General features: G+C 44.1%; 1 protein-coding gene across 4 annotated transcripts in view; it reads right to left on the bottom strand.

Annotated features, from left to right (window-relative positions):
- The window catches only part of PHF12 (PHD finger protein 12), a 41860-nt gene that overhangs the window by 9300 nt on the left and 8224 nt on the right, over positions 1-24336 (bottom strand). For all 4 annotated transcript variants that reach the window (XM_058704247.1, XM_058704246.1, XM_058704248.1 and 1 more), the window contains exons 3-7: positions 9447-9519; positions 6501-6894; positions 5094-5214; positions 3709-3841; positions 1659-1823 (exon numbers count right to left, since the gene is read on the bottom strand). In XM_058704247.1, coding sequence (XP_058560230.1) covers positions 1659-1823; positions 3709-3841; positions 5094-5214; positions 6501-6894; positions 9447-9519 — 886 coding nt within the window. The remainder of the gene's footprint in view (positions 1-1658; positions 1824-3708; positions 3842-5093; positions 5215-6500; positions 6895-9446; positions 9520-24336) is intronic.

Genomic DNA, 24336 nt, shown 5'->3' on the forward strand with positions numbered 1-24336 from the left:
GGGTAGCAGGAAGAGGAATCCCTAACACAAAGTTCTTAGCCAATTTTGCTGCCCTGCTCTACATCAACAATGAGGATGGTTCAGGTCAGAGCTGGAACACTGTCCACCACCGTCCTGTGCTACCACAGTCCTCACTTCACTCTCAAATTGTCCAGTACGGAATGCTCAGCAGGCAGCTCTTTCTGCCCACGTGTCCTGTCCCCGTGCTATAACAAAAATACTTGTCTGCCCTGCAAGGAAAAAAAGGTGCTATTCAGGCGACTCGTGCCCTTGGATTTTCCTCAAGAATAGGGAAAGCTTGGGGCACCCAGGTGGCTCAGCTGGTTGAGCATCTGGCTCTTGATTTCACTCAGGTCATGATGTTATGGTTCAGGACATGAACCCGCGTCTGGTTCTGCACTGACAGTGCAAAGCCTGCCTGGGATTCTCTCCCCACCCCTTCACCCGTCTCTGCCCCTCCCCTGCTTGTGCTCTGCTTCCTCTCTCTCTCAAAATAAATAAATAAACATGAAGGGGAGGGGGGAAGAATAGGGAAACCTTTGAAGGGGGAGAGGGCATTGTGAAATAGAATTTTCTCAAGGCTTTCTGGGACTGTTCACTTCAGCCGCCAGGCTCTCTTCCAAATCCACATGGTGAATTACACAGTTTAGTTTACTTTCAGATCTGTTTTACTGAGATATGAGGCATGCCACCTCTATAATACCCCCAACTGAAAACACCTTGATTTAATTTTAGAAACCGGTATTTATATTGAAGTATAAATATTTACACACTTAAGAGATTGTTATACAATTTCCAACAGTTAACATCTTGCTAGCTTGCTAGCGCTGACATCCACTGGAAGTGATGGGAGTCGGGTGAGTGATTTAAAGCGTTGCTGCCACCAAGTGGCCATATTTGAGAATTGCTGGTCTCCACTGGCACACAGCACAGCCTGTGTGCAGGATTATTCCAAAAAGAGAAAAATCAAGCTTCTATGTGGGTCCACGGTGTTGGGCTCTCTAGGTTAAATGAATGAGGAAACTGAATGGCTTTTGAGAAACAGCCTCAACACCACCAAATGCTTTTCAATAAAGGAATTTTTTCTGTTGATCTCAGCAGATCTCAGCTAAAGTTGACACTTTAGCAACTGTCAAGTGCATACAAGAATGTCAGATATTATTACGGCAAGGCCACAACTTGGAATATTCGTTATATGTTACCAGCACCTTGGAAAAACAGATTTAACTCTCCTTTAGGCATTTTCCTCTTAAGTTTCTCAGCTGGGATAGCTCCTCCCTTCCACATGGGTCTCTGCTTCATCACCATCACCTTCACCCCGCCAGACAGCTCGTGGAAAGGGGCCACCTCCCAGGAACAGATAGCATGAGTACCAGGCCGGGGGTGGCAATAGCAGAGCACATCCGTCTGGCGGAAGGGGCTAACGAGCACTCATCAGGAGAACTGAAGACTTGCAGAGTTTGGGGTTTGGCCTTGGTAATCCTGACCACCACCCTCAAGTATTAAAATGTGTGGTCACATTCACCACTTGTTGAGACACCACAGACAAATCTCAGGGCTTCAGTCTCCCTGTCTATAAATTTGGGACCACAATCCTCTGTCTATCCCATGAAAGCAATCAGAGCCCACTCTCCAGCCTGCTCCAGGTTGGGACTCACCTTCAAGCTTCTTCTTTTGACTGACTGGAGCACTCGGCGGTTAGGAGGGTGCTTCTTGTGGATTCGGTTCAGGAAGTCCACTTTGACCACATGCTGCGAAATGGTGTCCTGGAAACGGTCAAACACCTGGCACCGATTGCTCAGCGTCATATTCTTCTGGTTCAGCTAGGGACAAAGCAGACACACTTTTACAATGACCCTCAAAAGGCATCCCCTCCCAACTAACTATCCTCTAGGTCTGAAAAATAGAAGCCCTTGGCCAAATAGGTTCCTTCTGTCAGGGGCTGATACGTCAACACCCCTGTCAGAGGGCTAGGGAACACCAGTAAGACTTTCTCCCTCAGTCCTGCCTGGTCCAGAGAGGGAAAACTGGTATGTTCCTATTCCCTAGAGAGGCTTGAGGGGGACAGGAAATAGGAAATTAGTCACAAGTACCCTTCAAATCCAGCCTGACAGCTCAGACCACCTTTTGCCAGTGGACCCTAACAGAGCACAGGTTTCAGAGGACAGGCGGGGCCTTGGCCCTCGAGACCCAGACTCCCTTTCTAGCAAGGCACTCATTCCCACGGGAAGCAGGACGGTTTCCTATATAGGAGCTTGGCTAACAGCAAGGATCAGCACCAGAATCCTGTATGCTCTGCTCTATTCCTCTTCCAACATACCAGGGAACATTAGTGAGCCCATCTGGATATCACAGTCCTGCTCTAGAGGAGGAGGAAAACCTGGGCTGCTCTAAGAGGCCGAAGGGAGGGAAGAAAGAATTTTGCGCAGAAGCATACAAAAGGCATATAAAAACTATGCCACTTTCCCTCTAAACTTTAATGCAAAAAAGATCTGCTCAGAAGCTTCATGATTAGTAAGGTAGGAAAAACCCCTAAGTGGCTAAGTAAATAAATTATCTAATTAATAATTTTTCATCTGTTGGAAAGTTGCTCTTTAAGATTCATATTTGGGCGTATAGCTGATGGTAGTTTTTTTCTGGTTTGGCAGGAGGCAAAATGAAACACTCGTAACTGAGCTTGGAGAGAAGCTTCCTCCTACATAAACCTTTCTGAGCAGCGTTAGCCAAATGAAGAGGCCAAAGCAAACGTTTTTGCCCCATGTGTGCAAGTCTATAACCAAGGCTCCTCAGTGCAATGTGAGGAGCACTCTGTCATGCTGAGGGTCAAAAGACATTCCGTGGTCATTACCATCTTATACACAACGTCTTAAGCAATAATCTTTTTAATCTGGAAAGGCTGAACTTATAAGGGAGCTGCTCTTCTGAAGCCCTCACCCATTCAACCTTGTAAACGGCTGTTCTTAGTGCCTAGAAGGAAAGGGCCTAAGCCTAAGCCTCTTTTGGAGATAGCAAACTACAGTTCTGTTTTAGCCCCAGGAAGCGTCTGGAAAATGTACCCAAGACTCCTGGGAGATAAGATAAAAGGACCCTTACACCAGTCATTCATTCAACAACTTACTTACTATCATGCACCATGGTAAGGTGGGGGTCAAAAACTAAAGAGAAGGGGAAGATCCTCATGGGATGCCTAGGACACGTTAGTGTTCAATAAATGGCTGAATGTTTGGAACACTGTTATCCATGTCAATTCTTCAATTCTCCCAAGTTACTGGGATTTGACTGCCTGTCATTCCTGAGATATGAGAATAAACATTTTAGAATTTCTTGTTTGCTCCCTCTAAAAATAAGAGACAGGAAAATACAGAGGCAGTTACCACGAGAACATTTATTCCCATGAGTTGGATCGAATATACGCACCCCCCCCTTCATGGCTATAACATCAACTGCTCAATTCACCATGGAATAAATTTATGTATAAACAATCAAGTCTGCCTGTACAGCTAAAACAAGGCATTGTGGGAAAATGCAAAACGCACAGCTGAGACATGTCAAAGTGATTGGAACTGAGTAGGATGGTCTGCAGAAATCCGTATTTGAGAGATTACATAGCGAACTCTGGTACAAAGCTGACCTTACTATGCTTTCTACTGAATCAGGCCATGCCCTGGCTGTGCCCAGAGAGAACAGAAGGGACAATGCTGTGCTTACCACCACATGTTCGATGTGATTCGGACACATCCATCTGCCCAGGGGCATGGCAGTGAGCGGTGGCTCGAGGCAGTCCATGTGGAACAGGAGGGGGCAATAGTCACACTGGATGAGAGGGGCCACACGGCAGCTCCTGCAAAAAAGAGATGTAGGCCATTTCTGTGGCAAGATGGGAGAATTCAAACCAACTGTGCACTATGGAATAGCCTCTCCTTAATCCTCACAACGTTCTCCCAGGGCCTCCTCCCCCAGTGATCAGTTACACTCAGTTAGGAAGATGGATGAAGTTGGGGGCTACCACCAGGCTCTCCATTATTCTCTAAGAGGAATGTGTCTTGTGGGGAAGTGAATGTTTATTTGGAGTATAGCTAAAGTGGCTGTCAGAGCAGGAATGATCAATGCTCAGTGCCCACAGGGGGAAGACAGCCAACTCCGCTCTGATTTTTCTACTCCTTAAAAGAAAGTAACTACCTTATTTAAAAAAACAAACAAACAAAAAAAACCCCAACAACAAAAAATCCCTCTAGCCCTGTTTCTAGAGTCTTACACTACAGCAAGAAAGGATTTCTCTTCTGCGTGAAGCACCCAGCAAAAATGACACAGGAAGAGTTGTGTTGGGAAAGAATTCTGTGATGTATTCATGTATATGCACAGTTCAAGGGAGGGGCTTCAGCAAGTAACTATGATATTCCCTGGGTCCCTGAGATGCACTGGAGCCTCAGTCTGGGCCTGGCTCAGAGTTCTTTCTGCTGCCCTACTATCTAGTTCCCTATAGCTTTTGTTGTGGAACCTTTCTTTCTTTCTTTCCTTTTTTTGGGAACATTTCTTTTTGATGGCTATTTTCTCCTGCTATCCTGCCCTTCTAAGATACCCAGGCCAGTAAGTCCAGCGTCAGTAATTGAAGCAGCTGGTTCCCGTCACTGAGGAGATCCTATTTGAAGGAAACCAGTGTCTCAGGGAAGCTACAACTGGGGCAGCCTGGAGGCTTTTGGAAGTCATCCAGTCTGATGCATGTTAGCTACCATGGATACTTGTACTGCTTTTAAACTCATCTTTGGTGATTTAAAAAGTTATTTGCCCTTTCCAGGGACCTGTGTCTCTGCTGGCCACGGTTCCTCCTGCTAGCTAGTCAAAATATCTCACGCTTCTGTTTAAGTCCAACCCCTCCTATTCGAGCCTCTATAAACACAGCCTACAGTACTTAAGGGAATTTGCTGTGAAGACAGTCAAGGCTCTGGTCAATTAGTCACTCAGTCTCTGCACTCATACCATCAGAATATGGGTTATCCCCATTTAACAGATAGAGTTTGGGAGAGATGATGGAAGAGAGAAAAAACCTCATTTGCTGAATATGGGGAAGGGTCCTTAGTATGGACGAAAAATACCTGTTACATGTGAAGCATACTTTGACTGGTAAGGGAACAAGACCATTGTGATCTAACTCATGCTGTGTCTTCTTAACATTTTTTCCCGTGGTTTCCTCCTTTCTTCTCCTCTTGCTAGAACCTAGAAGAGAAATTGATGGTGCTGAACTCTCTTGGATGCAGAGTTCCTAGTCTGGGATATGGAAACAACAATAAGTGGGAACAGATCTCCGTAAGAGCATGTGCCACAGCCTAGACACAGGTCTCTTTCTGAGACCCCCTCGGCTGGTTTCAAATGAGAAAAAAAAATAGGAAGGGAGGAAAAGGAACACTGAGACATAAATCAGAACTATGGTCTGAAGTCACCTGTTCTGTGGCAGAAACACATCTATGTTTTGCAAACATGAAGTGGTCAGAAGCTTAGGTTGTTAGATACTGCAACCTAAGAAATACACATGCCCGAGTCAAATGGTCAACAAAGACTGTTCTGTGGAGGTGGCTAAAGAAAAGACTATAATTTTACTGCATTTTTATAGAAATCAGAAAAGTTTTGATTCTATATACCTCCTGCTGACTGAACAGCATTCTTAAGCCTGCCAATTTCACTTTCTCTGGGAAAAAGAAAATAACATCCAGAAGCTTTGTGGCATCAAGTAGAAGACATGATTAAAGGGGAAAAAAAGGGCAATTTGGTAACATTTTATCAAACTATAAATGCATAGTTGTAACCCAGCAATTCGAACAGTAGGAATTTACCCTACAGATACACAATGTTATATTTACAGATTTGAAGAAGCATCTATAATAACAAAAGATCAGGAACAACCTGAATGTCCATTAATAGGAGATCAGTGAAATAAATTATGTCATGTCTATATGATAGACTATTATGCAACCATTAATAAAAACTGAGGAATGTCTACATTAATATGATAAGATCTCTAGAGCATACTGTGAGGTGAAAAAAGCAAGATGCAGACCAGTATACCAAATAAGCTATTTAAAGGGAAAATACTGAGCATATTATATTTCTTTGCTTATATACGCACAAAGAAATTCCAGAAGGAGATACACAAGAACCAAACAGTGGTTATCTGAGAGGGATATGAAGGTAGAGATCAGGCAAATGGCAGACAGGGGTGGAAGGGCAATTTTTCATTTTAAGCCTTTTTATATTTTTCGGCTTTTGAACCATGTGAATATATTACCTATATTTTTAAAAAGGGGATACCTTGAAGGGCAGAAAATAGAAAACTGAATAAGCACGGTCAAGGCAAAAACCTTCAAAGATGTCCAGGAAGAACAAAGAACAGGAACATGAGAGTGGCTACTCGCCCGGTGATCCCACAGGCAGCACTGCCCTCTGGCTGGACAGTAGTCTTTTGGGGCAGCTGGGGTGGGGGGCGGGAACGTGACACTTTGGCTAACCTGGTAGTGCAGTGGTACAAGTCAGTTCATTGGGCAACTGAAATTGGGTGGGGTTCCGCTCCATGGCGGCAGCGATCAGCAGCTCAAAGGGCCGCCTTAGCTGGGGCTGCACATAGTCCGGCTCAGCTGCCACTGGCTCCTCGTCCACGTCAATGATGTCCTCGTCGACGTCATTCGGCTCAGAGGTGGGGGTCTCTGTGCTGGCGTTGGATGTGGGCGTGCCAGGCCGGCTGGCTCTCCTCTCCAGGATCCGGGCGTGGGCAATGGCCTTGAGTTCAGTTTTGCTGGCTGATCTGTCCAACAAGTCGGTATCACTGCTGGGAGATGTAGTCCGTTTGCCGGATTTGTCCACCAGTCCATTGACGTGGCCCAGCTCCTTTTTCTGCTCTCGTTTCTGTGCAAATGAACAGGTAGGCCCATCACATAAAGTACCACAAAACAGAAAGAGATGGATACTACAAAGACCACTAGCCAAAATTATGAAATTCTCCAACATGTTACAGACTCATCCACCTGGGGACTTGGAACACGGGTCTGTCCAAGTTGACAAAACTACAGCTGAACTAAACTAAAGCTGGCGAAACTGCAGCAGAGAATCACCAGACGGCAGGGAAAGTTAGAAACAATTACGCACATTTATCACACATCATTTACTTGAAGTCATCATTTGATGCACACCATCTCTATACAAAGTACAGGGGTAAAGGGATTAAAAGTTACCACCGCGAGAATAAATTTAGTGAGGCTAAGTGAGAACGGTGAGAAAAATATAGCAGGACTCAACATCACTGTAGTTTGCCATGGAGCATCCTGACCTCCTGAATGGGTTTAAGAATTTTGCTCAAAATAAAGTCTGCAAAAGCAAAGGTAAGATAGGCAAACAGAGGTCCCTGTCCAGGGAGGTTGGGTGCTGACAGGGAAAGTAACTACACTGCAAGGTGGTGGGGTTGTGTGTGGAAGGTAGCCACCCAGCGACCACAGTGTCTGAGAATGGTGGCTTTCAGTATTTCAAGTTTTACTAGGACTCTGGAAAGGACACTTCTTCAAATGGGAATGTGGGGAAATGGAAAAAGACTATATTTATTCAGTAGGACTGGACGACTGGCATTACATTTTCCTCTAGGACTCCAAAGAGCAGTCCAATGAAGGTTTAACACTGGTCTCTAACCAGGAGACCCGGGATCTGTCCCAGTTCTGCCACTGATTGCTTATGACCCTGGATGACTCAGGTTGGTGGGCAGGAGTTTCCCTGTCTGTAAAGTAAGACTAGTAAAACCTTTCTTCTCCTCCTTTCAAAGATATGGTGGAGACAGAGGGTGACATATGTGAAAGGGATGGCTGAGTCGGGGGAAGATCTAGCCTCCACTAGGAACAGGACCTGAACATCAAAGGTTAACGAGGCCCAAAGGATGAATCACTTCAGTCCACTTCAGCGTAACTACAGGAGGCCAAAGAGGGATAGAGGTAGTGGCGGTGGAAAAGGCAGATTTGGCACTGGTAGGCAAAAAAGCCCATTTGAGAGCATGTCACTGTGGCATTTCGGGGAAAGCACACTACGTTAGAAAAAGGCTACTGTAATCCCTGTCAAGCAGCTCTGTTTCTAGAAAACTGATGAAGAGGCAATAGAAATTTGGAGTAAGACAATCTGGCTCTGTTAATTCTTTTGAGTCCTCATTCTACATTTGTAAGCCTCAGTTTCTTCCTTTCTAAAATGGAGGTACTATCACCGGCACCCCAAACGACTGCATGGATCAAATGAGAGAACACATGCAAAATACCCAGCATTTGACGGGCACTAAAATAATGTTAGTTCTTCTTCTCCACCCTCTTTTCCTGGTTTTACTTTTTCTTTCACGTCCAGTTTCTGGAGTGGCAGGTTTCTGAAAGGCCTCCTGGCTGGTAGGTGCTTCTAACTGGCTCTGCTCTAACCTAACTGGGGATGCACAGGGAGAGATGCGGACAGGTGGTTAGGCTGGAGGACAGCCTGGTTTGTGGACTTCAGGGCAATCAAACCATAGCTGGGGCTAACTGGCTGACTTGGCCTTGCCTTGCCTTTTAATAAGAACCCGTGCGCAGATGTTGAAAAATAAAAGTCTGTTTACCTTCTTAAAGGCTGAAAACTGTTACACACATAAACCACAATCTCTGAATCATCTCATCCTGTTTCTGCAACCAAGGAAATCATCATTCATTGTGACATCATGTTCAGGGGCCAGGAAAACAGAAGTGATGTCACAACAAAGGCAAGTTGCTTGGTGTGCGATTAGTGTGGGGGGAGGGAAGGGGATGGTTTACAGTTCATAGACAGATTCTAATTCACAGCCTCTAATTTGAGGATTGGGTCTCTCATATTCTGACTGGAAAAACAGCTACTTCCTTTTTTGATAAAGAGGAATTTAGCTTTTGCACCCCACAAAAGTTCTCAAAGTAGAAAATCATGTTCTCAAAGCCAGTACTGAACTATCAAAGCCAAGGGAAGGGGAGCTAAAGAGAGATTAGGCAACCTGGGGTACAAAAGGCTTCCGAGTACTCTCCCACACACCCAGCCAAGCCTTATTTGCCTTGGGGTGAGGGGCATCCTTCTTCCATCAAGCTGGAGAAGCAGCCTTGCTTTTCTTCAGCTATTTTCAGTCAGGGATAGAACTGCCACATTCAGGCCATTTTTCAGGAGGTCTACAACTCCTCAGTCTACTCCTGTCACTAGTGAATGAACATGGCTCAATAAATTAACACACCTCTTCTGCCCATTTCAGCAGCCCATGTTTGGATTTTAGGCCCTACTGGATTCCAAACAGTCACCATGGGGAGAGTGAGGGTGATTCCAGGGCTGGAAAAGACAAGAAGAAGGGACGAAAATGCCTTCAGGGCCAGGCCGTCTCAGCTCTAGAATATCAGTGCTCTAGATCTGGCATTCTGAGCAAAGCTTTCAGAAAGCACCATTATTACCTTTCGGCGAACAGTGCACCGGTGACACATCCACTCCCCAGGAGGCAACATCTCTTCACTCAGTGGAGGATTACTGTGGGGAAAAGACAAGGGCAAGACTAAGTACTAACCTTTGATGCAGCAGGAAAAAGCCTAGGTAGGTCTGGCACAGAGCTACCTGTCCCTCGACTCCTATTCTGGCCCGTCCTGTAGCACTGCCAGGGCTCTTTCTCTCATCTTTCAAGATGCTAATGTGGCATCGTTTACAATAACCTAAAGAGTGAGGACCTACTCCCACATCTTAGGAAGAGAAGCCAAATCCAGAGCTCTCAACACTGGGCTTTACAGAGAAAGACAGAAGTAGTCTGGAGCCTTGAGAATCATCCCCCAACTATATCATGCTGACAGAATCATTGATAGGTTCTCTACAGTCTTCAAAGTTTGTCGGTATAAGTCTAAGCTCTTTCATCTGCAATTCAAAGCCCTGTGTAGCACGGTCCCATTCTACCTTCCCAGGACCCTTTCAGGTACGCTTTCGCCAGGTCAAATTGAAGACTTGATATTTCTTTCTCTAGAGCCCTTTCCCACTAGAACGCTATGCCTCTTAAACCCTATTAATCCTGTAAGGCTTAATTAAAGATGGCTGCAAATTGTTTGCTATTCCTACCATCTAAAGGTAGGCCATTTCCTTCCTCTTGAATTAGGCTTGCCTTGTGACTTGTATTGACTAGTAGAACGCAGCAGAGGTGACCTATGTTGTAACTTCCGAGGCTGGCTCTTAAGAGACCTGCAGATTCCATTTTTTCATGTTTGGAATGTTCCATCTCAGGGCCCTGCTCTCACGCCAAGAGGCCACACTCAGGAGAGTTAAGGCGCTCCAATTAACAGCTTCCTCTGGATTCCAAGCCAAAAGCCAGCATGAATTACTGCTATGTGACTAAGCTGTCTTAGATCATGCCAGCTTAGTAGAGCTTCTAAAGTACTGTGGTCCCAGACAACACAATGCTGAACAGAAAAACCACCCAGCTGAGCTAAGTCACCACATGGACTTGTGAGAGAGAATAACCAGTGTCTGTTTTAAGCCACTGAGTTTTGGGTAGTTTGTTACACAGCAACATGTAACTGAGTACAGCTCCTCCATGTGCTCTGCCTGGATTACTGGGACCTCCTGGATATGTGGATTGTATGATTTAGTTCTCTTTTGCGACTTCTCATGTTTTCCCTTGTGTGGCAGTTCTCGCTCTTTTTTTTTAATGTTTATTTTTGAGAGAGAGAGAAAGAGACAGAGAGAACATGAGCAGGGGAGGGGCAGAGAAAGAGGGAGACAGAGAATCTGAAGCAGGTTCCAGCCTCTGAGCTCTCTCTCAGCACAGAGCCCAATGCGGGGCTCGAACCCATGAACCGTGAGATCATGACCTGAGCTGAAGTCGGATGCTTAACCAACGGAGTCACCCAGGCACCTCCTCTTTTTTCTTTCTTAAGTTTTATTTAAGTAATCTCTACACCCAAAGTGTGGCTTGAACTCACAACCCCAAGATCAAGAGTTGCACACTCTTCTGACCCAGCCAGGTGCCCCGTTCTTTCTTTTCCCTTTTCTTTTCTTCTTTTCTTTCTTTCTCTATCCATCCATCCATCCATCCATCCGTATATCCAATTTTTTTCTTTAGTGTTTGTTTATTTTTGGGAGAGAGAGAGAGAGCAGGAAAGGGGCAGACAGAGAGGGAGACACAGAATCTGAAGCAGGCTCCGGGCTCCGAGCTATCAGCACAGAGCCTGACGCGGGGCTCGAACTCAGGGACCATGAGATCAGGACCTGAGCCGAAGTCAGATGCTTAACCAACTGAGCCACCCAGGCACCCCCATCCAATTTTTAAAAAGTTAAGCTCTATGCCCAATGCGAGGCTTGAACTCACATTCCTGAGATCAAGAGTCACATGCTCTACTGACTGAGCCAGTCATGTGCCCCTCTTATTTTTTTCATTAGAGGGACCAAGACAAGGACTAAATCTCTTCCCACCTTGTAGCTTTATAATACAGAGGTTGTGCATACAGTAGTCACTCAGTCAATACTGAATTAAAATTAGAGCTGTATAGGGCTGGCCTTACTGAACCTCCAGATCATTGATTTCCACTAAAGTTACACCAAGAACCATATGTATGAGACTTTATTAAATTCTTGAGAGAGTCACATTTCTAAGTCTGTACAGTAGCAGTTCTCAAAGTGTGGTTCCCAGATCAGAAGCAAGCATCAGTGTCATCAGGGAACTTATTAGCAAAGAAACACAAATTCTGAGACCTCACTTCAGGCCTACAGAATCAGAAATTCTGTTATGGAGAATGAGGATACATTTATGCTAAAGAAATTCTTATATCTGGTTCCTAGCAGTCAGAAGGGAGTTTTTCATCCAAAAAAAAAAAAAAAAAAGAAAAAAAAAGAAAAAAAAAGAAATACTAAACAAATAATTGAGGGCTGAATATATAAGGACTCTTCTTGAAGTACCAAGGCTTAATATTATGCTGCTCTACTGTTTCTATCTACAAGAGCACTTGGCTTGGCAAATTTTCCTAGCTTCTGCTTTGCCACGCTTCCCTGGAGACCTGAATATACATGTCAGGATATCCACTAAGTCCTCACAGCTCTTTGCTTCCTTTCCTCCCTGTTTCATTGGTGGACTCTCGGGAGATCCTTAGTAGGATGCAGAATACCTGGAGGCATACTGGCCTGTTGTGACAGGTCTTCAAGCCCTAGAGGACCATAGGTGAATGTCACCTGTAAAGTCTTCCCTAGTTCTCACCAATGGATTTCTGCATAGCCTACATCCAAACTAATGAAATGTATGCATGTAATTTGCAAAGGCTTACAGACTCTGCTATGCTTCAGCAACCATCATATTAAAATTAACCCTGAAAAGGCTGTCACTTCTGATTCTGTTTTTCATCATTTCTTTTCATCTGCCCATTTGGCTTTGTACCAAGATACTCTTTACCAAACATGTAAAGCAGAGAAGGGCAAGGCAAGGTGGTTTGAATCGAGACCTTTTACTAAGATGTAAATGGCTTCCTGGCCACCCTTCATGATTCCCTCAATCTAGCCCCAACCCCTATTGGCAGAATGAGTTATTGAAAACACAATTCTGATCATCTCACCCTCCTTATTAAAAAGCCCTTCAGTATCACCCCTACCCTATCCATTATAGGATAAAGTTCAAACTCCTCAGTATTGTAGGTTAAGACCCTTGTGGCCAGAATCCTGCCTCTTTCTCTAGCTTCATTAACCTGGTGGCTCCCCACACAGTCCATATACCCTTTCTTTAGTCTGTGTGTCTGTTCATTTTGGAGCTGCTACTTACAACCACAAAAGCTGGCCCTTCCCTCATTCCTTCACCCAGTGGATTCTTTATCTTTTGGGGCTCAAGTCAGATATTACACCTCCAGGACGCCTTCTCTGGCAGCCCCTGATTCCCTATAGCACTTCTGTACCACACTGTACTGAAACTATTATGCACTGGAACCCCCTTCTCTATGCTTTATTTACCTTTGTACCTCCACACTCTGCGAGGTGCCTGGCATACACAAAGTACTCAATAAAGCTTTAGAGAACTGGTGAACACTGGGGCATCTGGGTGGCTCAGTTGGTTGCACATCCTACTCTTGATTTCAGCTCAGGTCATGATCTCACAGTTTATGAGTTCGAGCCCCACATTGGGCTCTGCACGGCCAGTGTGGAGCCTGCTTGGGATCCTCTCTCCCTCTCTATCTGCCCCTCCCCTGCTCACATTCTCTCTCAAGTAAATACACACACACACACACACACACACACACACACACACACACACACACACACACAGAACTGGGGAATACTAAAATAGGCTTCTAGGAAGCAAATGAGGCAAAGCAATGCAGTTAGGCAGGCACTTGTTTTTGGTGGTTAAATCGCACACAAAATAATTTGTTTTCTAAGTCACGAAATGGTAAGATATCAAAGTCAAAGTCCACACTTGCAAACCAACCTGACTCATTTAAATCCTCTTTAAACAATTTGGTTTCTTGGTTCTTTTTCTTAACACAGGGGTAAATTGCTTAAAGTCTGTATTAAGGGGCTCTTAAAAGTAGCTCCTGGTTGGTTTCTAAAGGATCGATTTTAGAGATGCCAACTTTAAGAACACTTGTTTCTCAGAATTCTAGATTATGGGCACAGGCTCCTCTTGTCTGCACTAAAGTGTGTGATAAGGGCTGTGAGTTTAGGGAATAGTACAGAGAAGTCAGAATGTTATTTCCAGGATGAGCACAGAACATTTAAAAGTGAGACCTTGTTGAGATTTTTGCTGCTTTCTCAAAGACAGAATGCGCATCTTGAAATAAACTTGAAAATGTGGCATCTTGGGGCGCCTGGGTGGCGCAGTCGGTTAAGCGGCCGACTTCAGCCAGGTCACGATCTCGCCGTCCGTGAGTTCGAGCCCCGCGTCAGGCTCTGGGCTGATGGCTCGGAGCCTGGAGCCTGTTTCCGATTCTGTGTCTCCCTCTCTCTCTGCCCCTCCCCCGTTCATGCTCTGTCTCTCTCTGTCCCAAAAATAAAAAAAAATAAAAAACGTTGAAAAAAAAAATTAAAAAAAAAAAAAAAAAAAAAAAAAAAAAAAAAGAAAATGTGGCATCTTTTTAAATGTTTATTTATTTATTTTGAAAGCAAGAGAGAGGGAGAGAGTGCACGAGTCATGTCAGGGATGGGTAGAGAGATGGAATGCTAAGCAGGCTCCAGGCTGTCAGCACAGAGCTGGACTCAGGACTAGATCCCACAAACTGTGAGATGATGACCTGAGCCTGAGCTGAAATCAAGAGTCGGCTGCTTAACCGACTGAGCTATCCAGGTGCCCCGAAAATGTGCTATCTTGAGAGAAGGCAGTAATATATGATAGGATGGATAAGGAAGGAAAGTCTATGTTTCTAGAAAATGAACATCACAGGTATACCCGGAATACAGAAACTGCCCACGATAAAGCTTTCTCATGACAATGTTTCCTCTTTGCCCCTAGTAATTCCTTTCAAACTAATATTTAGAAGGCAGTTTTTCAACTCAAATATCTAGAGCAAAAGGGATTCATGAAATGGATCCAGGAAAGACAGACTGTCACTGGAGTAATAAGCTCAGGAACTAGTTCCGAAAGAGGCTGTTGTGCAGACAGACTGGTTTGATTCGCTATCAGAAATTTTGCCAACAGGGAGAGGATTCCAGGGAGAAAGGAGATTCTGCAGCTTCAAGACACTCATGTACATAACACATTCTGGAGACTTCCCCATCTCAGCTGCCCATCTTAAAGCTCTTTCTCCCATAAGAATGGTGTTCCCATAAGTTTAGTGTGCAACTTTGAAACGATTACACGCCTACCAGAGTCTTTAAATCAGGGTATGTCTGTCAAGAAAAACAAGGCTTTGTCTCAGCTCCCGCTCATCCCTATATATCAACGAAGACAAGGTGCTCAGAGCCATTCTCTATAAAAGGAAATCGTTAAAAGTTAAAAGTCAGGTAATGTTGGAAATGCTCTATTAGAGTTTCTGCTGTGCAGCAGTGAAAACCATGAGGACACTATAATGAGCCAGTACTGCCTGTAAAGACATCAGTATGCTTCCTAGTCACTAAAGCTCAGAAACAGCAGAGTGACAATCTCATCTTACGTCTACATAGCATATTACAGTTCACAAAGTGTTTTCACAGATGCTCTTATTTGATCTTCACCAGCACACTGTGACAATTCTTATTCCCGTCATACAGGTGAGGAAATGGACTCATCTGAAGCCATGGAGCCAGTTAAGTTGCAGAATTAGAACTCGAATCAGTTTCCTGGTTCTTTCAAATCTTGAGCCCAAGCTGTTTGTAAAAAACCTTTGGTAGTTCTCTTATTTCTGGGGAACACAGTGGAATATTCGCTAAAATATCTTCCTCAACCCTCAAGGTCGAGCATTTCCTTCGACATCAGTCAATATTTATTGAGTTCCCACTGCTTACTAACCAATGCCACGCTGGAGGTACCACACTGGAGGAGGGACAAGTGGTTATTATCTACCCCACGAAGAAACAAACTACTCTCCTTTGGGGACAGAGGACCAAAGTCATTTGTCCTCTCAAGCATTTAATGGACAATCATTTTATGCTAGGCAATGTGCTAAGTGGTGAAATTTCAGACATGGTCCCTGCTCTCAGGGATCACAGGCTAGAACACCATGAAAAGAACAGTTGACAATGAGACCACATACAATCGAATACACCCTGATCCTTGCCAGAGCTATGTAAGACTTAACTGTGCACAGATGCCAGACTCAAAGAGCCCCGGAAATTTGGTTATTTGGTACCTGAAGGTGGCAGTGACCTTTTCCCTACTCTCTTTCCATAATTCACAACTATTCAGCAAGTGGTAAGTCAGTCAGTGATCCTTTAAAGACGGCAAAGTTAAGGATCTTGAGGGGTTCAGGAGGAAATTATAGTTTTGGAAGCAGGTGTATTTCTGTATTTTGAAAAACTACCTGAAAGAAGGAAAGTTCTGGAAGGGAGGACATTTTCCTGGCAATGGGTGTTTTATGTCCATCTAGAACCCAATAGCATATGAACCTTTAGATTCCTTCTGAGAACTGTCCAAGTCATAGAAAGGAAGGTGAGCCCCAGAATGTACACAAGCTGGCTTGTCTTGGAAAACTGGTAGCTCTTTAAAGAGTGCCCTGTGGACAGAGCTTTTGCAGAATATCCATCTTCACTGCTTTGGAGGTTTCCTCCCAGATTATTTGTTAAAAAGCCCTGGCCCAGGGGTGCCTGGGTGGCTTAGTAGGTTAAGTGTCCAACTTCAGCTCAGGTCATGATCTCATGGTTAGTGAGTTTGAGCCCCACATCAGTCTCTGTGCTGACAGTGTGGGTCTGCATGCGATTCTCTCTCCCTTCTCTCTCTGCCCTTCCCCCACTTGCTTTCTCAAAAAGTAAATAATAAACTTAGGAATAAAAAAAACCCAAAAAACAAAAAAACAAAAAAAACCCCCTGGCCTGGGGCACCTGGGTGGCTCAGTCCATTAAGCATCTGACTCTTGATTTCATCTGACTCTTGATTTCGGCTCAGGTCATGACCTCATGGTTTGTGAGACTGAGCCCTGTGCCAGGCTCAATCTCTCCCTCTCTCAAAAATAAATACAACTTTAAAAAACTCTATTTCTGGAGTCCTCAAAGAGAAAACCACAAACTTGCACCCCTCAGCTAACTGTAATGCCTGCATTGATAGACCTCTCCATGTCAAAGATTCAAAGCCCAGAGCCAGATGATCCCAACTCACAGCCAAAGGATGAAGTCCAGTTTTAATTTAGAATGCCTCTTTCATTCACTAATGAGGCTGCAGCCCACCACTGCAGGTGGAAGACGTTAGTTGTCATGGTTCTTGGCTCTCTAATTAAGAGGATCTATTTCAAGTCATATACCAGTGTGGCTGATCTGAGTCTAACCTCACTCATCTCCCCCACCTATTAATACATATGAACCTGCACGATATTAACATTTACTTCAGATTTAGTCGCCACCAATGGGACCTGTTGCTCCACAGCTCTGCGTTAATTATCCATCCAGCGCAAGCAGTTTTTCAATATGGAACTGGAAAGGAGAAGGGGGAGGGGAACAAGAGAACAAAGGGAGGAGGGGAGAGGTGGAGAGAGAGAGGGAGACAAGGAAGCAGAAAGACTGCCTTTTATTTCAGAGACCCATTTTTTTGCATTAAAACATGCAGATAAAAATGGTGTTGGGCTGTGGACTTGTTTTTAAAAAATACGTTAGGTTACCGATGTATGGTTTGCAACTGTCCATCCAGCTAAGTGACACTGACATTTTAAAACTTGAGTCAAAGGCAGCTGGGGAGACATGGAAATATCACTTAACCAAATTAAAAGCTTTGGTATGTGTCTTAGGACAAAAGGAAGCAAGATGGATGAACAATATTTAAGAAAGAAGACGCTTCATTTTTTCTTCCTAGACTGACAAAATATTCTATTTAATACAAAGGCTGAACAGGAACACTATGCAGACAGCATATCTGTACACAATACACCAACAGCCTTCCACTCGGGCTCTCTTCTAAAAGAGGTCAGTCGCATGAACTGCTAGGGTCTTTCCTGTCAGAACCCATCATTCACCAAGAATCAGAAGCTCTCGAGCCATATGTGGCAGTTTCAGTTAAAATATCAGACTAAGAAAGATTTCACTGCCCCCCCCCCTCCATCTATATGTCCCCTCCCCTTTTTGGGTGGTGGTGGGGTGTTCAACCAGCAAACAATAGCATTGAGCAGTTTTGATTTTTAATTTCACAGTTCATGGGTCTCATCCATCCATCTGAGGTCCACTACCAGATAAAAATCCTGCAGTTGTATTTAACGGCATTGTGTTAAGAGTGACTGCAAAAGACAATACATGCTCAGAACAGGCCCACTCTCCCTCAGACCAGCCCTGCTGCCCTTGGCCAGCTCAGGAAATATGTTGGTATTAGCCAAAATGGGAGCGAAGGTGATCACTGACAGGACCACCATCACGTCTCAGCCTCCTGGCAGCCATCTTGATCTACAAAGGAACCTAGGAGCACAGAAAACAAGCCTTTTGTAAACTGAAACCAGCTTCTGTTCTAGAAAAGCGAAGAGGTGCCAGGTAAAATCTAATTTTAAAATATCTTTTAAAACTTAAAAGCTGTCTTAATATATCCAAATTTAATGGTCTAAGTTTTGAAGAAACAAAATCTAATGAAATTTAAATGTCAGCATTAAACAGTAAGTTTCCTCTGGACACTTTTATGGGCATCAGTTTTTATCTTCAAATATAGCCTACCTTTCAAAGGCAGGGAAGATGGCCATACTGAAAGGCAATGGAGATAAAAACAAAGTTCAGGGGTCCTTGCCCTGCTTCATCCTAGCTACTGACTCAAGCACAGCTAATGCCACAAAGTACATAAAAAGTACAAGGACCACTGGCTTTTTCATGCAAAGCCTCAGTAGCAGTGTTAACAAGGAAACCAATGAAGTGCCAGGCCATTACAAATGCCCCATTGAGAAACTTAGCTAGTTGCGTCACTTCCACAGGCATACAGTCCTTTCAAACTAGCTGACTGTGCCCCCAAATTTCATTGCCTTCTATGCAGAGCTGGTTTGTGGCATCCTCCCAGTGAAGGACACCTGGGGAACAGGGTTATAAAGTCAGCGCAGCAAAAGGAGGGTGGGAGGGTAGAGCACCAACAGTTACACCAGGTGTTTTCCCTCTGCCAACTTCTCTACAAGCTGAGACTGGGTGCCACAGGGCCTTATCTATCATGAGTTTGGCTATTCTGTCAATCCTGGCTTCTCCACAATGGCAAATGAGCTGGCTACAGACATTTAAAAAATGTGCTTCATTCGTTCACCTCATCAGAGATGTTGGAGCCCCCCACCTGTTTTGGAAGTCAACATTCTGGCCTCAACACTTTCTGATGTTCCTAGGGAATGTTCCATTGGAAAGAAGAATCCACAATTGTAACTGTGTATTCCAGAAGAGTCTCAGAGGCATGGAAAACTGGGTACTGTTCCGTAGCCAAATTTATTGGACTATCAAGAACAAGGAAGTAACCAGGCCGTATTCTTTTTGCACACACAGCTCAGGAAATCTGGATCAGTTTACATCTTATAGATACTGGACCTCAAATTCTATAAAGGCTGGGAAAACTAAAAACACTAGCAATGTCTTTATTTGAAATCCAACTAAATACAGGAAGCAGGTTTCTACTTAAGACCCAGCTGCTTCTCCCTAAGGAGGATTTCTGCTTAATTTACCCTCCTCTGACAGGGTCTCCTTAAAAAAAGGAAAAATAGAGAATAATAATTTGCACCAAAGCAGCACAGGGCCTATTCCCTCCCTCTTTTACCCCCCCCCCCAATTTTACTCATAAACCTTAAAGCTCCCCACCCTACATGATTGAAGTAATCTCCTGGGCATACTGTCAAACTATGCTGTCGTGGTTTGATGCCACAGCTAAGTGCTGACTTGAGCTTCTGAAGCCTTCCAGTTATACCCCCAGTGACCTATTTAGGAGGTGAACATACTTCTCAGAGAGAGAGCACCATAATTTTTTCCCTTTGGCCCACTTTTCTCTCAGATGATCCCTAACCAAAGAATGATCACCCTTAAAGGTCTGATCGTGTGCACACAAACGATAAGATTTGAGGAAAGCTCTTACACAGCAAGCATACAAATCTTGGACATGAGTTCTTTCCCATAATTTCAATAAACTGCAGCTACTTTTCTTACCATACAGCTTACTTCAACACCAACAAACTGAAGCCTGCAGTCAAAGATGTCTGATATCGTGGAATGAGGTGTTATAAGAATTAAGTTAAGCTAGAATGAATGGCTAAGTATCATCTAAGCCAGGCAAAACCATGAGGAGTAAAAAGGAAGGATAAAGAAAACAAAAATGAGGGGCAACTGGGTGGCTCAGTCGGTTAAGCGTCCGACTTCACCTCAGATCATGACCTCACAGTTCATGGGTATGAGCCCTGTGTCAGGCTCCATGCTGACAGCTCAGAGCCTGGAGCCTGCTTCAGATTCTGTGTCTCCCTCTCTCTCTGCCGCCTGCACCACCCCTCCCCCCCCGCCCTTCACACTCTCTCCTTCTTTCTCTCTCTCAAAAATGATTAACATTAAAAAAAATGATAAAGCCAAACAATGTTTATCAAAAGGCCAAAATCACTGACAGAATACTCCCTATATTTAAGATGCTTTCAAAAAATGGCAAGCAAGGGGAGCCTGAGTGGCTTAGTCAGTTAAGGGTCTTGATTTCAGCTCAGGTCATGATCTCACGGTTCGTGAGTTTGAGCCCCACATTGGGCTCTGCGCTGACAGCACAGAGCCTGCTTAGGATTCCCTCTCTCCAGCCCCTGCTCAAGCTCTTGCTCTCTCTTAAAATAAATATATAAACTTAAAAAAACAAAAACAAAAAATGGCAAGCAAGATCAAGGAAAGTTGAATATAGCCAGCCTATGCATAAAAAGAACTATAAGGGGCACCTGGGTGGCTCAGTGGGTTATGCGTCAGACTTCAGCTCAGGTCATGATCTCGTGGTTCCTGAGTTCGAGCCCCACATCGGGCTCTGTGCTGACAGTTCAGAGCCCGGAGCCTGCTTCAGATTCTGTGTCTCCCTCTCTCTCTGGCCCTTCCCTTCTCGAGCTCTGTCTCTCTCAAAAATAAATAAACATAAAAAAAAAATTATAAGGGACACCTGGCTGGCTCAGTCAGAAGAGCACCCAACTCTTGATCTTGGGGTCATTAGTTTGAGCCCCATGTTGGGTGCAGAGATTACTCAAAAAAAAAAAAAATCTTAAAAAAATTTTAAAGAAAGTCGTAAGTTTGGACACGTTTAACAAGATTAATGAAATACAATTTTCATAATGCATTTTGACCAGTAATTGAGGATTGTCAATTGAAAAAGTTCACTGTAGAGTTTCCCTCTGTTTCTAAAGCTTTGTTAAAACCAAAAATCAGTAGAATGCTATCTGATGGTTCAATGCACGTGAGAATTAAAAAGCTCCCAGCTCAGCATAGGACCCCAGGGCTGGTGGAAAGAACAACAGTAGCTCCTCATTGCCAGTTTTGTAACGTACCTACAATCACTTAAAGTTCTATGGATTTCATTAGCTTCTCTGCTCTGTTCTCTGCACAAATGCAGAGCAGAGAAAAATAATATTCAACATCCTTCTAAGGATCACAGCTGGATAGAAAGTCTGTAAATGTGTTTATGCTGCTACAAACAGGGTTCCACCCTGGAACTCAAGCTTGCTAGTAATTCTGAGAGGTTCCCTCAGCCTTGTGTGGCCGGGTGGTAAAGTGATGTCTTTGGGCTACGGTTAAATTCAAACCCCGTGGAGAGTCCTCTTGCTCACTCAAGCTTATTTCAAAAGAGCCTCACGCAGAGCCCAAATCAGTGGGAAAGACTGAAGGTAGGTTCAGGCATGGAGTCCCCGCCCTGCTGTTACACTCTCTGTCTTTTGTCCTTTCAAGACTGGGAAACATTTCCTGGGAGATATATCTTGTACAGTTTATCAGAAAACAGGGAGGGGCGCCTGGGTGGCTCAGTCGGTTAAGCGTCCAACTTCGGCTCAGGTCATTATCTCAGTCCATGAGTTCGAGCCCCACATCGGGCTCTATGGTGACAGCTCAGAGCCTGGAGCCTGCTTCGGATTCTGTGTCTCCCTCTTTCTCTGCCCCTCTGCTGCTCAAGCTCTGTCTCTCTCTGTCTCAAAACAAAACAAAACAACAACAACAACAAAAAAACCCGGGAAGGGCAAAGACTTAAAAACCAACGCTATTAACATACAGGAAAGCAAATGTAATTAGGGAGAAAGGAATGGTCACCGTGTTTTTTGTTAACAAAGGTACTACCCACTTGGTAGAACTAGACATCGTTTCTGTTCCCCAACCAGTGCTTCTCTTTGTGTCTCTCTCATTTGTAATACCACTAGGTATTGCACAGCAGTGAGCGGAGAAAACGGGTCAGCCTCTGGCTTTTAAGTAGTTTAGTGAGCATTTAGTACACGGTTGCAAAAGGGAAAGTAGCCTTTTGAATGAGTGAGTCAAGTTTTACATTAGTTGAAATTTCATCAGTCTGTAAGGCGTACTCAGAATTTGTTTACCATGAATTCAACAACAGCTCTACATAGCAGACAAATTCTTTTTTGCTGATGGGTCAAAGCAATGATTTCTCCTTTTTTTTTTTTTTTAATTTTTTTTTTTTCAACATTTTTTATTTATTTTTGGGACAGAGAGAGACAGAGCATGAACGGGGGAGGGGCAGAGAGAGAGGAAGACACAGAATCGGAAACAGGCTCCAGGCTCCGAGCCATCAGCCCAGAGCCTGACGCGGGGCTCGAACCCACGGACCGCGAGATCGTGACCTGGCTGAAGTCGGACGCTTAACCGACTGCGCCACCCAGGCGCCCCTGATTTCTCCTTTTATCAGTGTCTATTGTACCCCTCAAGTGTCTTCCACCTCCCGTGCAAATGTGCTAAAACTTCATCTTTTTTTCTTATTTGCTGAGACCTAGATTCAGAAATAGTATTAGGCTTAAAGGATGAAGACTTTGACATCTGTAAATGGCAGGCATAAAAAGGAGTCACCTTCTTATTCTTCTTAACTGCTCCCAAGTCATGGGAAAAACAGTCAGCTAGTGACCTGTGCATGCGTCCTGGGCATGGTGACAAATCCGCAATACCAAAGTGCCTTTCTGAAATTTGGTCTAGGACTTGCACTGAATACAATGTCCTCCTCTTTCAGGAAACTGGCAGGGGGACAGCTGTACTCCTGTCCGGTCTCTTGGGAGGCTAGCATTATGCGGAGGTGCTCTTATAAGTGTCACTCATTGAATGGCAATGCAGCTGGCCATGTTTGTACTCCCTGGGGACTCTTAAGTTAAAGGAAGAGCAAAGTTGAGGTGGGAAAACAAACTGTCCCCTTTCCCCTGCTGTGGTGATTTAAAATTCTGGCACCTTAAGATAAGAATGCATTTCTAGGAGCCTGTGCTGCATGATCATAATAATATAACCATCAAAACCCCGAGAGCATCATCAAAACCCCAACCAGAATCTTTGACTAGGGTGGCCTGCTTAACTACATGCCCAAGGAACTGTGTATGTGCTGGGGGTGGGACAAGAAGGTTCAGAGATAGATTTTAACACTCTTATGTATAACCAAAAGCAAACAACATTCAGCTTCATCTATTTTCTATTGCCTTAGCACTTGTAGGAGAAAAGATGTACCCATTTCTGTTAAGAAGCTGGACATCTGCATTCCTAGGTAGCAAAAATCCTCTTGGGGGCATCAAAACAGACTGTTTGTTTTTATAAGCTATATAAAACCTTCAGGCAAATATTCTCTTCACTCTGTCTCCCTATTTATTGCTATCTGGGCCTACATAAAGACACATATAAACAGGTGAGTTCACCTAAGCGTACAATTTTTGTTGTTAATGGAGTTCAAAAGATACCTCAATTGATCTGGAGTTATTTCCATCCCAAGCTGCCACCAATCAAAGCGAGAAAATTAAAATTGTCCTCCTTAAACTAGGAATCTCCAAGTACGAGGGATTTCTATACACAGAAATTTTCTATTGTGGCTAGTGGTGCCTTAAGGCAGGTGGCAGATAAGGTTCTCTCTCTCTCCACTGAGATGCACCACCCTGACTGGAGTTCACAGAAGAAACCTTTTACTCACTGTCATTACATTGATAATAAAAGCACAGCCATTAAAGTGTGCTTGGGGCGCCTGGGTGGCTCAGTCGGTTGAGTGTCCGACTTCGGCTCAGGTCACGATCTCGCGGTTCGTGAGTTCGAGCCCTGTGTCGGGCTCTGGGCTGATGGCTCAGAGCCTGGAGCCTGCTTCCGATTCTGTGTCTCCCTCTCTCTCTGCCCCTCCCCCGTTCATGCTCTGTCTCTCTCTGTCCCAAAAATAAATAAACGTTAAAAAAAAAAAAAATTAAAAAAAAAAAAATAAAGTGCGCTTAAATCACCTTTCTTCTACATAAGACTCAAAAATTAGAAAAATAAAATGGGTGAGTGAAAAGACAACCCACAGAATGGGAGACAATACTTACAAATCATGTATCTGACAAGGAACTTGGTATCTAGAATATACAAAGAACTCGTACAACCTAGTAATAATAGTAAAAAAAACCCAAGTAACCCAATTAAAATTGGACCAAGGATCAAAATGGACATTTCTCCAAAAAAATATACAAATGGATAATAAGCACATGAAAAGATGTTTGGTATCATTGGCCATTAGGGAAATGCAAATCAAGGGGCATCTGGGTGGCTCGTCAGTTAAGCATCCAACTTCAGCTCAGGTCATGATCTCACAGTTTGTGAGTTTGAGCCCCACGT

Source organism: Neofelis nebulosa, chromosome 16 (assembly GCF_028018385.1).
Source record: "Neofelis nebulosa isolate mNeoNeb1 chromosome 16, mNeoNeb1.pri, whole genome shotgun sequence".
Lineage (NCBI taxonomy): Eukaryota > Metazoa > Chordata > Mammalia > Carnivora > Felidae > Neofelis > Neofelis nebulosa.